General features: G+C 35.8%; 1 protein-coding gene across 5 annotated transcripts in view; it reads left to right on the top strand.

The window, feature by feature from the left end:
- MAP3K7 (mitogen-activated protein kinase kinase kinase 7) overlaps positions 1-14,307 on the top strand; it is a 77,417-nt gene that overhangs the window by 25,443 nt on the left and 37,667 nt on the right. For 3 of the 5 annotated variants that reach the window (XR_010023619.1, XM_063097202.1, XM_063097204.1), the window contains exons 8-12: positions 472-602; positions 2,131-2,212; positions 4,577-4,707; positions 5,382-5,511; positions 8,105-8,185. Coding sequence is in view for 4 of the 5 variants with exons in the window: in XM_063097202.1 (XP_062953272.1) it covers positions 472-602; positions 2,131-2,212; positions 4,577-4,707; positions 5,382-5,511; positions 8,105-8,185 (555 nt within the window). In the remaining variant the exon portion in view is untranslated. The remainder of the gene's footprint in view (positions 1-471; positions 603-2,130; positions 2,213-4,576; positions 4,708-5,381; positions 5,512-8,104; positions 8,186-14,307) is intronic. The other 2 variants (XM_063097203.1, XM_063097205.1) reach the window with 1 other exon arrangement.

The following is a 14,307-nucleotide window of genomic DNA, read 5'->3' as shown; positions in this document are numbered from 1 at the left end:
ACAAAACATTGGCAGTTTTCAGCTTATGAAATGATTGATTCACAGCAGCCAAAAGGTGTGCCTCCTACAAAAGAGTCATTTGGAAGTGAGTGAGCATAATACAGTAAGGTTTCCTCAAGCCACTAGTGATTTTAGTCTTCTTAATAAAACATACATAGACCATTATTATTTTTTAAAAGAATGTTTATAACAAATCAAATATTGTTTATTCTCAGTCTTACTATTACCATAATGCATTATAAAAGTTTTAATTTAACTTTTTTAAAGGTGTGCTTTCCCCTTTATGAAAATATTCATAGATAGAATAAATTTTAACCTAAAGTACAAAAGAGCACTTTTCTTATTCTGAAATATACATCTTAAATTACAAGATCTATAAAATAAATCCTGCTTTGGAAATACATGTAAAAAGCTTTCACCATTATTTGGGTAAATACATTCTTTCCCCCCTCCTTTAATTTTTAATTTTAGGTACTCGACCACCATTGATCAAAAATTTACCTAAGCCCATTGAGAGCCTGATGACTCGTTGTTGGTCTAAAGATCCTTCTCAGCGCCCTTCAATGGAGGAAATTGTGAAAATAATGACTCACTTGATGCGGGTATAATCCTTCTTTTGAGGGGCTTTGGGTTTAGGGGGATTTAATATTAATATGCCAAGTTAAAATGGGCATTCATTACTCATATAAACAGAAGAAGAAATGTTATTTTAGAAAAAAAAGATGTTCTTTACAATGTAAAGATGGTTAGACTAGGTTTCTGGACTTGCTTTTTCCTCCTGCTTACGTTAGTGGATAGGTATGTTTGTTTCTGAGCCTGTTGGCTCATCTGTAATGTGAGAGAAGCTGAATTATGATCTCTGAACCCTTCACAGGACTTAGGTATATTATGACTCTAATACATGCTAAACTAACTTAAATTTCCTGATACAGATCTTTATCAAGCGTTCAGTCATTTATGCTGAGGGGTAGGGAATCTGCATTCTCAGACGTTTATTTGAGTGATTTTTACTATTTGGGTGTTTGTTGCATATTTTCAGGTTTTCATAGCCAGTAAAAAATTAAACTTTCTTCTAGGATTTATAGAATATTTTAATTTAGAAGAACCCTTTCTAAGTGATTATCAAATTTTCCTAGTTAAATCAAATGCTTTTAGAACTGTTTGAAATATTTCAGGCCTCTAGTTTTTGGTACACTAACAAAAACTGTCAAGTACTACCTTGGCTTTAAAAGTTTACATACTTATAAAAGTGTCTGAATTTTAGAACAATTTGTTCAGTAGGAGAATCTTGCAATCTCCTTAAGTATAGATTAAATGTTTTCCTAAATGGCCAAAGGTTTAGGTTGCTCAGTCTATTAAAAATAACTTAGGCAAGCTGCAGCTGGTTAAACTTTACCATCATATTTAGATACCAGCTATACATAGAACTCTAGGCCATAAAGGTGTGTGTGTAAGAAAAAAACTTAGTCTCTGTAGTCAGGTAACTTAAAATTTTGAGATATATAAACTGTTCAGATTGTAATTGTATTTATTCGTGCTTTGTTATTTTGATTGTAATTCTTTCCCCCTAAATTTTCATTTTTTTGTGTAACAAATGCTTAATATTATGTCTCTGATTTATAGAAGAACATTCATAGTCTATCCTCTTGATATTGAAAGTGTTAGTTCTAACATTTATTCTGTGGGATACCATCTCACTTGTCAGACTAAACTAACAATCATTACAGCAGTTTTGGAAGTCTACGTCATTGCTATGAGAACATATAATAAATTAATTGTGTTTTATATAATTATGGGGAATGATGTTCTTCTATTTTATCTGTTCCTCTAGAGAAATAGTTGGTGTGTTCTTCAAGACTATCTAGACTTCATGTAAATTAGATGCTTAGGTAGGTGCATGGCATTGATCACAGCTGAAATTTAAAATAGAGCTCATTATTGTCTTTGTAAAATCAAAAACACGTAGGCATCTGCAAATTCAGTATATGCCTTAGGGAAAATACAGCAGCATCTTTGCTACAGTCAAATCCCATAACAAGGATATCATTCAGATGTACCTTTCAAGTTAATTATAACAGGATTTAATTTGTGTTAAAGAAATTTCAAATTGTGTTTACTTTTTTTATATAGTACTTTCCAGGAGCAGATGAGCCATTACAGTATCCTTGTCAGTATTCAGATGAAGGACAGAGCAACTCTGCCACCAGTACAGGTAAACAGATAGATGAGAAGAGTAATAACCTGATGGGGGGTGGGGGGTGTCTCTATTCCCATGAAATTATAATCAAGAAGCAACGAATGATGTCCCTATTTGCATTTTAATCCCTTCATTTCATATGATTGACTGCACTTTAAGTTTCCAGGTGCATCATTCTTCCTGAAGGTACTCAGATTGAAGAATTATTGAAGACCTGCCCCCAAGTCTTGGAATTCTTGCATAATTATATATAAAAAGATTAGATATTGTATTACTGTGAATATCATTCTTAAATTGAGAAATAGTTTTTACATGGATACTGTTAGATCAAATAGTACTAGAAATTATTGTAAGTGGATATAACATGTCTTCATCATGAACCTCCTACTTTTTGGTTTTCTTCAACAGAGTCTTATTTAAGAAGCTGTGTTTTAGATAAAAGTTCCTCAGTTTTCTAAAGTATGAAGTAGTAGTGAGATATGTAGTTTGTGGTCATCGAAAATGACAGTAGATTTGGATCTCCTTACCAGCCAGTTGCCAACAACAAAAAAGATAGTAGAAATAATATTGTAACTAAAAAATTGTTCTTCTCAATTTTTATTATTTTCTATATAATAGAATATTATATATATTTTCATATATATGCATTTCATTATTAATTTGATTAAAACTGAAAGATGTGTGTGCATCTATACACATATATTTACCCTGTACTTAAGATATTATTTTTAGTGACAAATATTTTTGCTGGTCTGTTTTCTCTATCTTAAGAATACTTTCTATTTTAAACAGATTTACAGTTTGGCTTGTTATTCTCAAATTCCAATTTTACTGAAAATCTTCTGAGTTCCTCTGAATTTTAAAGTGAACTTCTCTAGAATTCTATCATTTGCTTCTCCATACCCTCTCATTACCGTATTGTGACCTTCAGTCCTTTGATCCTTCCACTTTTTCACTGACCCACAGTCCTCTTAGGTCCTTTCTTCCTCTCTCCACTTAATTCCAGTCAACTATTATAATTCCTTTGAGAGTAATCCTCGGCTTTCTGGCTCTTCTCTCAAGCTTGCATGGCTAAACCACAAGCCTTATTAAATTCAACACTCAGCTCACTCCTTGCCTGTACCAGTGCAGCTGAATGTGGCAGGAGACAGCACATGTGTTTGATCCTCAAATGCGTATTTAGTGCTGCTGGGCAGTTGTACTGTATTTTAGTCTCTCTCCTCTGTCCTAGATGACTTAATTTTATACTTTACCCTCTCTCCTCAAACTTTAAACAGCTCCTCTCCATTCCTCACTCTCTCCTCACTTTGTTTACTGTTTCTCTGAGAAAGCTGGAGTAATCAGAAGACAGCTTCTGCAAGCTCCCCCACTACATCCGCCCACCTGTATGTGTGCCATCTACTCCATTTCATTCTGTTACTATAGCTGAACTGTCCATGCTTCCAGCCAAAGACAAACCTTTCTACCTATGCATTCTGTCCCATCTGTTCTTCCCAGCAATTCTCTCCTCTCTCTTGAATCATCAGTTTTAGTCTTTCTACTGTGATCATTCCCAGAGTACATATAGTTTGTGTTTACGTTCTCTGGTTTTTCTCTTCCCATTTTCTCTTGTGCCAACTTCATTCAGATTTATACTGCTTTTCCAGAATTGTTCTTGTCAAGGTCATCAGTTATTTCTACATTACTAAATCTAATGAATGAGTTTTACTTTTCATCTTATTTGACTCGTAGCATTTGACATATTTCATTATTCTCTCCTTCTTACCACACTTTCTTCATTTCGTCTTCAGGACACCATCCTAGCCTGGATTTTATCTTTTATCTCTGGCCATTTGTTCTGAATTTCCTTTGCTGGTTATTTCTCATCTCCCCACCAATAAATGTTGGAATGCACAAGGCTCAGTCATTTGGCCTCTTCACTTATTTGTCTATGCCCATTTCCTTGATAACCTCATCAGTATCATGGATTTATGTATTATCTCTTTGCTGATGTTTTTCTTTGTCTCATGCCTAAACTCCATGCTCATATATCCAACTACTTGCTTAATATGTAATAGGATCTCAAACTTGACATTTTTCAAACTGAGTTCCTGATACTTCCTTCAAACTCACGTCTGTGTTCTTCCCTATCTTAAAAGCCTTCAGTTCTCCTTTGCTCAGGCTAAAAACCTTGTTATTCTTGGCTGTTAGAAGGCTAGGCATTTTGGTTCCTTTTTTGCCATTCTTAGGTTTCATTTAAAATGGGTTTGGGTATCTTCATTAGCTTGAATAGTCTTACTTCTATTCATGTCTTGCCAGGTTAGAAAATTTAAGTTACATGTTGAATCAAGCATTTGTATTGTTCCCAACCTATAGTCATAATTGTTTCTGCTTTCCTAGGCTCATTCATGGACATCGCTTCTACAAATACTAGTAATAAAAGTGACACTAATATGGAGCAAGTTCCTGCCACAAATGACACTATTAAACGCTTAGAATCAAAGTTGTTGAAAAATCAGGCAAAGCAACAGGTTTGTTATGTTATTAGAAGTAAAACTGTATGATAACCTTCCCAGTAGTCATAACATTATACTAACTGAAATTATTTGCCATCTTTTATTATATAAATTCCAAATCTTCTTCCTGAAGCTAACAGATGAGCTTAAGAATAGAGACATATAATGATATTCTCCTACCATTTTATTTCCATTCAAATTGTTTACCCTTCTAATGATCATTGCCTTTGCCAACACTGTATCTCCCTCCCTAAGATGTTTCCTAACTTTAATGGTTGATGGTTAAAAATATAAAGTGGATAAATTTTGGCTGCACTTCCCAGTAAAAGGAGTTGTCCTAAATCTGTCATTTCATGCTGCTCAGATTTGTTGTATTTTTGCCACTGTTGGTTTAAAAATATTTTGAGTGATTTTTTTTTTTTTTTCATCTTGCCTGAGGCATTTAAGTTTACTAATAATTGGGGCATTTAACTCCCGACTCTAGTGACTGCCCTTTCGCAAAGGTAGTATCTGCAGCTTGCCCTCCCTTACCCCTGTACCTCCCTGTCCCTGCAAACTTCCCTCTTGTTTCAGAGCAGAACAGGATGCATAAATAAGAATCCCACTTGGCATCTTCCTTTTTCTAGATTTCCCAGGACTTCTAAATCTAAAGCATTTCAGTAATTCAGATTGACCTCTAATTTTAACAGAGTGAGTCTGGACGTCTAAGCTTGGCAGCCTCCCGTGGGAGCAGTGTGGAGAGCCTGCCCCCTGCCTCTGAGGGCAAGAGGATGAGTGCTGACATGTCTGAAATAGAAGCTAGGATTGCTGCAACCACAGGTAAAAAGGAACTACAAGTCTGAAGAGGAGCGAAAATAATATAGTCCTTTCGGGCATGGTAATTTCAGTTGTTTCAGTGAGGATGTCAGGGTTTTTTGTGTCATATATTTTATAAAAGCAGGAAGTAGATTTACAATACACTTTCTAAGCTTCTAGCAGTAAATTGTGCATTTATCTCAAATTCCAAATAAGGAAGCTGTCACTTATAAAATTACTTGGATTATAAAATATACCTTCTGATAACAGATTTTTCAAATGTAATTCTTTCTGCTGGAACATGAGTAGAAAGTCTAAATGAGAAATTGAAATTTTGCCAAGAAGATTCTGAGTGATTCCACTAGATTTTTATGCTGAACTCAAATAATACCAAATATTTTGTTTTGAGGTGAATGGAAAAATATACTCCAGATCCAAATGTGATTTGGCCATACTGTCTGGTTTTCCTTCCTCCTAGTGGCAAAAGTAGCTAAGCTGGTTATAGTTAATTCTTTTAACTGTAAAATAAAGATAATTTTACTTTACTGGATTCTGAAAAAGCTAACACTTAAGTTCCATTTTGTCAGTTTTTAAAATTACTAATAATGGAAGAACTAACTGGTCAGCACAAAAACAATTACATGTTTTGTTATCTAAATGAACTGACAACCTTCTTTTCTAACCAGGTTTCTGCTGGTTTAATTTGGGGGTTTTTTTATTTGTTTTTTTTCTCCCCAGGGGTGGAAGGGAGTTGATTATAAAAGCAAAAATATTTCTGTTGTGCAAAATGTGGAAATGTAAACAAACCAAAAAAACTTACATAATTATTCCACTCAGAGATAAACACTTAACATTTTTGTGTATTTACCTCTAGTCTTTTAATTATATATGTGTATATGTTCATGTGTATTTGCATATGTATTTTTTAACTTATCTAACCAAGTTTTTTTTAGGCCTTCTTTTTTTTTTAATAGAATATTCTCATTGTATGTGGCGCTCATTTCAGAGAGAAGTTGTCCAGAGGAACCATCATACTATACTTGTCTTCCACTAATCATGGTTACTGATTTCATCAGCTAGCATTAGAATCCATTAGATGTAACAGAATATCCAGAATAACAGTGTCTAGAATACATAAGCTTTATTTTCCACACATTGACAAGTCTGGAGGTAGGTTCCACGATCATCAGGCAACTCGTCTCTTTCTGTCTCTGTGTGCCACAATTCCTCTTGTTCAGCTTTCATCCTCAAGGTTACCATGTAGTCCAGAATGGCTGTTATAGTTCATCATCACTTCTGCATTCCAGGCAGCAGGAAAGAGGGGCAGGGCCAAAGATCATCCAAGCTCTTTGAAGGAGCTTTCCCAGGAACCCTTCTAACAACTTCCATATCACTAGCCAAAGTGATGTGATCAGATGGTTCCACATAGCACTGAGGGGAAGGAATGATCTGTGGTCTTTTATCTGGGAACTGTGCTGTCCTAAGTAGTCAGAGTTCTGTTGCTAAGAAAAAAAGGTAGAGATTGGCAGGGAACTAGCAGTGTCTGGCCACAGATAGGTCTTCAGAAACAATCAATTTGAGTGGAGGTCACCAGCCACTGACAAGCCCTCCTGGTCTCCATGAGTCGCAAGTATTTCTGTGGAATGAGGTTGTTTCAATGTAGTGTCAGGTAAACCCTGCTTACAAGGACATACCCTCGTACTTTGGGGAAACTTTTCACTTCAGAGGTATTATTCAAGGTAGACCTCCAAATACTGATTGCTACCTTAAAGCAGAAAGTAGTGTTATAACAATTTATGTCTTTGCTAGTGTCATTTTTCTAGTCAAGCTCTGGTTTATAATTTTCTTTACAGAAATATTTCACTAGGATAAGGAAAACCACACCCATTGAAATTACTCTGTTCTTTCTGCCTGTAGAACAAATGCTGTGGTACATCCTTTGAATTTTACAATATTTAAGTTTTTTGGTGAAATGTCTTACCTTGAAAGGTTCATACTCCAGCCTTTTGACAACCTTCATATTTAGCAGGAATGTACCCTGAACATTAGAAGCTATAGTAAATATTCAGTTTACTGTGAGTATGTATAAGTATTTAAATTACAAAAACATATACATTTCATACTTTGATTCAGTAATTTTCATTTTAATCACTGAATTTTATTTTATAGCGCACTTCAAGAAATATCTAACTTGAACATATTCCTGTGTTTGTGTAATTAAAACAAATGTGGCAGCCTATTTCATTTTAACTCCTCTCTTCCGCCCCTCATTTATCTTCCTAACCCTGTTGTTTATCAGTGGTTTCACTTAGACTGTTTCTATGAACACATTTGAAATTTAGCTTCTTCATTACCCTGCAGCTTTGTTTGTCTCTGTCCTGTTTTTTTGTTTTTGGATTTTTTTTCAGTGTGTGAAACATCTTATATTTGTAGTCGTTTGCTCCTTAATCATGCCTATTCTAAGCATGGATGAAAAGTTAGATAGTTCTGCATGCCATTCTGCATGAAATGTTATTAACATAATTATTTGAACATTATGCTGTTTTCGTAGTTAATCGTTTTCTGTGTTACTATTTGTGGTTGTTTGCATGTATACTCTATATATGTGTTTTTGCAGCCTATTCCAAGCCAAAACCGGGCCACCGTAAAACCGCTTCATTTGGCAACATTCTGGATGTCCCTGAGATCGTCATATCAGGTATCATAGACAACCTGAATTGGTCTAATAACTGTGGGACCAGAATAATGATCCCTGCTACTTTTAAAATACTTCTTGCTCCAATTTTTATAAGACATGAAAATAGATACTTTGCATGCAGTAATTAGGAAGACAAATTGAAAACTGTATATACATTTACACTGAAGAGGGCTTGAAAAGATACCTGAAATCTCCAATAATGAAGATAAAATAGAAGGTAAAGTAAACCTTTTCACAGAAAAGAAAACACCAACCCGGAGTCTACCACTTTCCTCTCATCTTTTAGGTGAGCACATGAGTTAAATCCAGATCTTCTTTGCATCCAGCAGAAAGAGGAAACAACTATTTAAAAATTTTTGTTGTCTTTGGTGTTATGTGTTCCTCAGTCTCTGCTTTTTGGGCTCCTCCTAGGCTTTCTGTCTCAGCCTCTTTCTGTTGGTAGCAAGTGATTATTATGAAGATGAGAGAAGAGAGTTGCTAAATACCATTTCGCCTTAACCTAGAAAACAAAACAGTATAAAACTAAATGAGATTTGCTGTTTTGCAGAGTATCTTGACAAAGAATTGTGTAAAATAAATGGTCAATTCAAGTTCTTGTGTAGTATCGGAAAAATCTCACAAATTACATGTTTTTATACCTATTTCACACATGGTATTTTAGTGTCTCAAATTGGTAAACTGCCCTTGTTTCTTGTAATCGTTTCATGGATGAATGTTAGTTACCATTTTTTAACAAAACTTAAATGGCATATTTTTCTGCAATACTGATTAATATATATTATCAAAATTATCATTTATTTATCCCTGTGCTTTAGGTTTTCCTCTACCTTTTTACCCAAAATTTTGATAAGGAAGTACACAATATTTTTCACACACATTTATGCATGTTATTTGGTTGAATTCTTTAGGACTCTGTATTTTGCCTGTGGTTGTGCTTTTAACATAGTGTTTGTATTGTAGTTGAATACCTAATTGTTCTTTTCTCCTCTACTAAACTGAAAACTGTGAGAATAGAGAACATGTCTTAATTGATTATTATTGATTGTATCAGCAGTAGCTGGCTCAATGCTTCACATATTAAATATAGTGTTTAATAAATATGTGTTTATTAAATAAATGAACAGACCATTATTGAGCATCTTCAGTGGCTAGGAACCAGGATACACAAATATAAATTATACAAATCTTAGTGGCCATTTTATGTGGTGCACTGTAGGATATTTTGTAATAGAGGATATTATGTAATAGGATATTTTGCTGGTTCCTATCTAAGTGTTTTCTTATTTACATCTTCACTGTAGCTATTCAAAGAATAGAGTTAACCCATTTCTCTCATAGTAACTTTTACTTACTGAGTCTGGGTTGCTTTAGAAATTAACAAAGTACTTGAGATCATTTACCTCCATGGTAAAAGGTACTATTTATAAGGGAATATACATAGTATATTCTGACTAAAGAAGTGACAACATTTAAACTTATATACTGCTCAGCTGTGATCACCTTAAAATGTTTGAGGGAATCAGGAAAACTTAGACAAATGGCAGAATAATTGTAGTCTAGGTCTTATGGGTAAGCATTAATGACAAATATGTATATGAGAATATAGCCAATACTAGACAAGATAATGGGGGAAAGAGAAAAAGGGAAAGAATAATAGTTTACAACTGGCAGGAGCCACTGGGATGTAGTGGGCAGAGGCCAGGGATGCTTCTAAATATCCTACACTGTACCATACAGTCCCCCCACCCCCTGTAGAAGATTATTCAGCCCAAAATGTCTACCACTGCCAAGGCTGAGAAAGCCTTGTTAATTGCTCTTTGTGGCTTCAAAGTAGCATTAACGTACATCATCATAATTGACCTTCCTGACAGCCTTGTAACTAGGTTATCAGATGAAATTATATCCGTTTTACAGATGAAGAACTTAGATGAGATGATGCTGAATGGTTTTCCCAGAGCCACACAGGCAGGATCCCACTTGACTCCAAATCACACCTATTTTCTGCCATTTTAAGTCAAATAAGATAGAATGATTCTGCCTTGCTGCTCTGTAAGTGTTTACACTAAAGAGAGCTCTTCAGCCAGGGAGACCATCTCTTATAACATCAAGTCCTTATGGAGTTTGGAAACCTTAACTCTGCTCTTAATTGCCAGAGCATCAGGCCTGTTAAAATATAAATTTATTCAGGAATATATTTTCTTAAATATTTTTGTTGGGTTTTCTTGATATCGATACTTTAACCTAACTAGCTTCGCTTTCTTTAATACAAGAATACAAGCTCTGGAGTTGAAAGTGACAGACATAACAGTCAAACATTAATATGTTCCTAGGTCATATTTTAAAACTAAATATAAAAATATAGCCTATTCTTTGGGAATATTTTGAGTTTCCTACATGGCATTTTAATTATAAAGGAGGATGATATTTAAGTGCTCAAATTTCTTAATACCTTCTAGAATTTTTTTGCTCTAAGTAGATTTCCCCAAGTTCTGTGGTATGAACCAGATACTTCTTGATATATCCAGTATATCCAAACTGTTATTAATTAGCATTGGAACCCAGTTGTAAGCATTTTTTTTTTTAAATACCTATATTTTTAAATCTTATCTTTGTGGATAAGTAGTTTCAATAATACTTCCCTTTGGCCAGGTACAGTATACTGAATCTAATGTGTTTCTTAGAATGAACTGCCTATCTTATTAAGAGCATTCCTTCAAGCATTTCCAAAAGGTTTCACATGTATATCTTTATAATGATTAAATTTCTAACCTAGTGTAGGTAAACAAATGCAAAGACCCTAATCTTCTAATCTTTTTTGCTTGCTCTTCAAAACTGTTGTATATTATGCCATCATTTAAATAAAGATGAAAAGGCAACTTGTAGCTAACAGCAGTATTCATCTCAGGTCATGCAGAAATTAACTTTATACCCCAGGACTCCCTATAGATCAGACAGTTTTTTTATACCTCTGCTACCTTATTCCTGGCTCTGAAGAAATATTGTTGAACTTTAGTATGGTAACCCTCCCTTCTATTTCCCACTGTCCACTTTCCTTTAAAAAGTGAGTTATACATCAGTCAGACTCCTCATTACCAGGCAAGACACATAGTTATGAGCAAATTACCAAGAGTGTGTGTGACATTTTGCTGACTCTTCATTTGTGGCAAGGTCCTGCCAAGTAGCAGTTTGCTACCTAAGCAAAGTAAATGTAAATGTGGAAGTTTCTCGCTCAGTATTTAGGCCATTTGAACTATAATTTTCTAATACATTTTTTTATTGAACATTATAAACTGATAAATTGGAATGGGCTTTGAGAAAAGGAAATAGGCTTTCTTAAATGTTTTTCATCAAAACTTGAGGTTTTTTTTTTTTTTTGTCTTTTTGTGACCGGCCATACCGCGCTCAGCCAGTGAGTGCACCAGCCATCCTTATATAGGATCCGAACCTGCGGCGGGAGCACTGCTACTACGCTCCCAGTGCCGCACTCTCCCGAGTGCGCCACGGGGTCGGCCCAAAACTTGAGTTTTAAAAGCATAATCCTTTCTCCTTTTCAATCAGTACATTTTAATTTGCTGCACTTTCATTTGACAGAAAGAGAAGGGATGGCAGATTATTAGATTGCTTTAAGTTTTTCCAGATTTTTTTCCTTCTAGGATATTAATAAGGGCAATAACATAGATCTTTGTTTATTTTACTTGGATTTTCTTTACTTTCCCCTACATTTTGTACTTGTTACTATTCAGGCTTCCAAGAATCTATTTTTCTCCCACCTTCATCTCAAGTATGCAAATGAATAAGGATTATGATTGTGAAACTATAATTCTGATAATGATAATTCATCTGGTACTAGAAGAATAACTAAATTTTATATCTCTTTTAAAACTTCATATGTCAGAGCTAAAAAGGTAAAATGCCTAAAACTTGGAAGAAAGGAACTACAATCTTTTCCAATTTAAAGAGAATAAGAGACTGAATAGTTTTTAAAAAGTGAATTTTGTCCATGGTGATAGTGTCGGTAATCAAGGAAGATCAGCAGTCATGCTCTGGAGTACTTGTGTGAGTAGTTACAGCACTTAAGGAAATCAGCTGTGATTATATTTATTTCAAACTGCATTTTGAAATCACTAGAAAAAAAATACTGTCATATACATATTGTATTAGTCTGTTTCTGTTGCTTATAACAAAATACACAAAACTAGGTGAATTATAAAGAAAACAAAATTTATTGCTTGCAGTTTCTGAGGCTGGAAAGTTCAAAGTCCATCTGGTGGTGACAGCAGTGACCCAGGGGTCTCACATTGCAAGGTGGTGGAAGCAGAGAGAGAGACAGACTCTCCTCTTCTTTTAAAGCCCTCAGAACCATGCCCCTCACCATCATTCTTAATCCATTCACTACTGCTGAGTTCTACAATCCAATCACCTCTTCAAGGCTCCACCTTTCAATTACCATAATAGGATTTCCCAGCCTCTTAACAGTCACAGTGGGGGCCAAGTTTCTCATACATAAAACTTGGGGGAAACAATTTAAGCTTCAGTGAGGTTTGGGGGGACAGTCCACTACATTCCGCCCCTGGCCTCCCAAACTCATGTCTTTTTCACATGCAAATACATTCATTTCATCCCCAAAGTCTTACTCTTTTCAACTCAAAAAGTTCAAAGTTCAAAGTCCCATCTGTGAAAACAAAACAGTGCTCAGCATTCCTCTAGCAAAGGCTGTCTGTGGTGACTCCACCCCTGTGACAGATCTCTTCCTGGACCCCCAGACTTTTCCATACATCCTTTGAAATCAGGGTGGAGGCTCTCAAGCCTTCACAGCTCTGGCATTCTGTGAGCCTGCAGACCTAACACCACGTGGACTCCACCAAGGCTTCTGGCTTGTATCTTTCAAAGCTGTAGGTCCATTCACGCCTGGGGCCAATTTAGCCAAGGCTGGAGCAGAAGTGGTATGGGAAGCAGCATCCTGAGGTAGTCCTGGGCAGCAAGCCCATAGAGGATGCTTTAGGCCTGTTCCCAAGACCATCTGTGTCCCTAGGCCTTTGGGCCTGAAATGGAAGGGTTGGTGCCAGAGGTTTCTGCAATGCCTTCAGGGACATTTTTCCCCCTTCTCTTGATAATCCCCTTCTTTTGTATTAATCTTCTTATACCATTGTATTTTTCTTCTGAAAATGCTCTCTGCTTTTCTACCACATGGCCAGGCTACAAATTTTCCAAATCTTTACACACTGCTTCCCTTTTAAATTCTGGTTTTATGTCATGCCTTTGCCTCCATAATTCAACGTAGGTATGCAGCTTCCTTAATGCTTTGTTGCTTAGAAATCTCTTCCATTAAGTACTCTTGTTCCCAACTCTTAAGTTCCAACTTCCACAAAGTCCTAGGCCATGGACACAATGCACCAAGTTCCTTGCCAGTTCATAGCAAGGTTGATCTTTGCCGGAGTTTCCAATAAACTCTTCCTTATTTCTATGTGAGACCTCCTTAGAATGGTCTTTACAGTCCGTATTTCTATCAGTATTCTGCTCGCCACCACATAACCAGTCTCTAAGACATTCCAAACTTTCTCTCATTTCTGTCTTCTGAGTCCTCCAAACTCCTCCAACTTTTGCCTAACACCCAGTTCCAAAGCTGCTTCCACATTTCAAGTATTTGTTATAAGCAACACCCCACTTCTCTGGTACCAGTTTTCTGTATTAGTCCTTTTTTGTGTTGCTTATAACAGAATACCTGAAACTAAGTAATTTATAAAGAAAAGAGATTTATTTGGCTTATGATTCTGGGACAGCTGCATCTGGCCTTGGCCTCAGGCTGTTTCTACTCATGGCCAAAAGCAGCAGACAAGGATATCACATGGCGAGAGGAAGCGAGAGAGAAGAGAGAATAGATTCTGTCTCTCTCTTCTTTAAAGAATCTACTCTCTCTTCTTTAAAGCCCTCAGAACCACGCCTCTGTCTATCATTTTTAATCCATTCACTACTGCATGGTCCTGTAATCTAATCACCTCTTCGAGGCTCCATGCTTCAATTACCATAATAGGATTTCCCAGCCTCTTAACAGTCACAGTGGGGGCTAAGTTTCTAATACATGGAACTTGGGGAACACAATTCAAGCTTCAGTGAGCTTGGGG

Source organism: Cynocephalus volans, chromosome 5, assembly GCF_027409185.1.
Source record: "Cynocephalus volans isolate mCynVol1 chromosome 5, mCynVol1.pri, whole genome shotgun sequence".
Lineage (NCBI taxonomy): Eukaryota > Metazoa > Chordata > Mammalia > Dermoptera > Cynocephalidae > Cynocephalus > Cynocephalus volans.
Note: the sequence above shows the minus strand (reverse complement) of the source record. Positions and strands in the feature narration are given on the sequence as shown.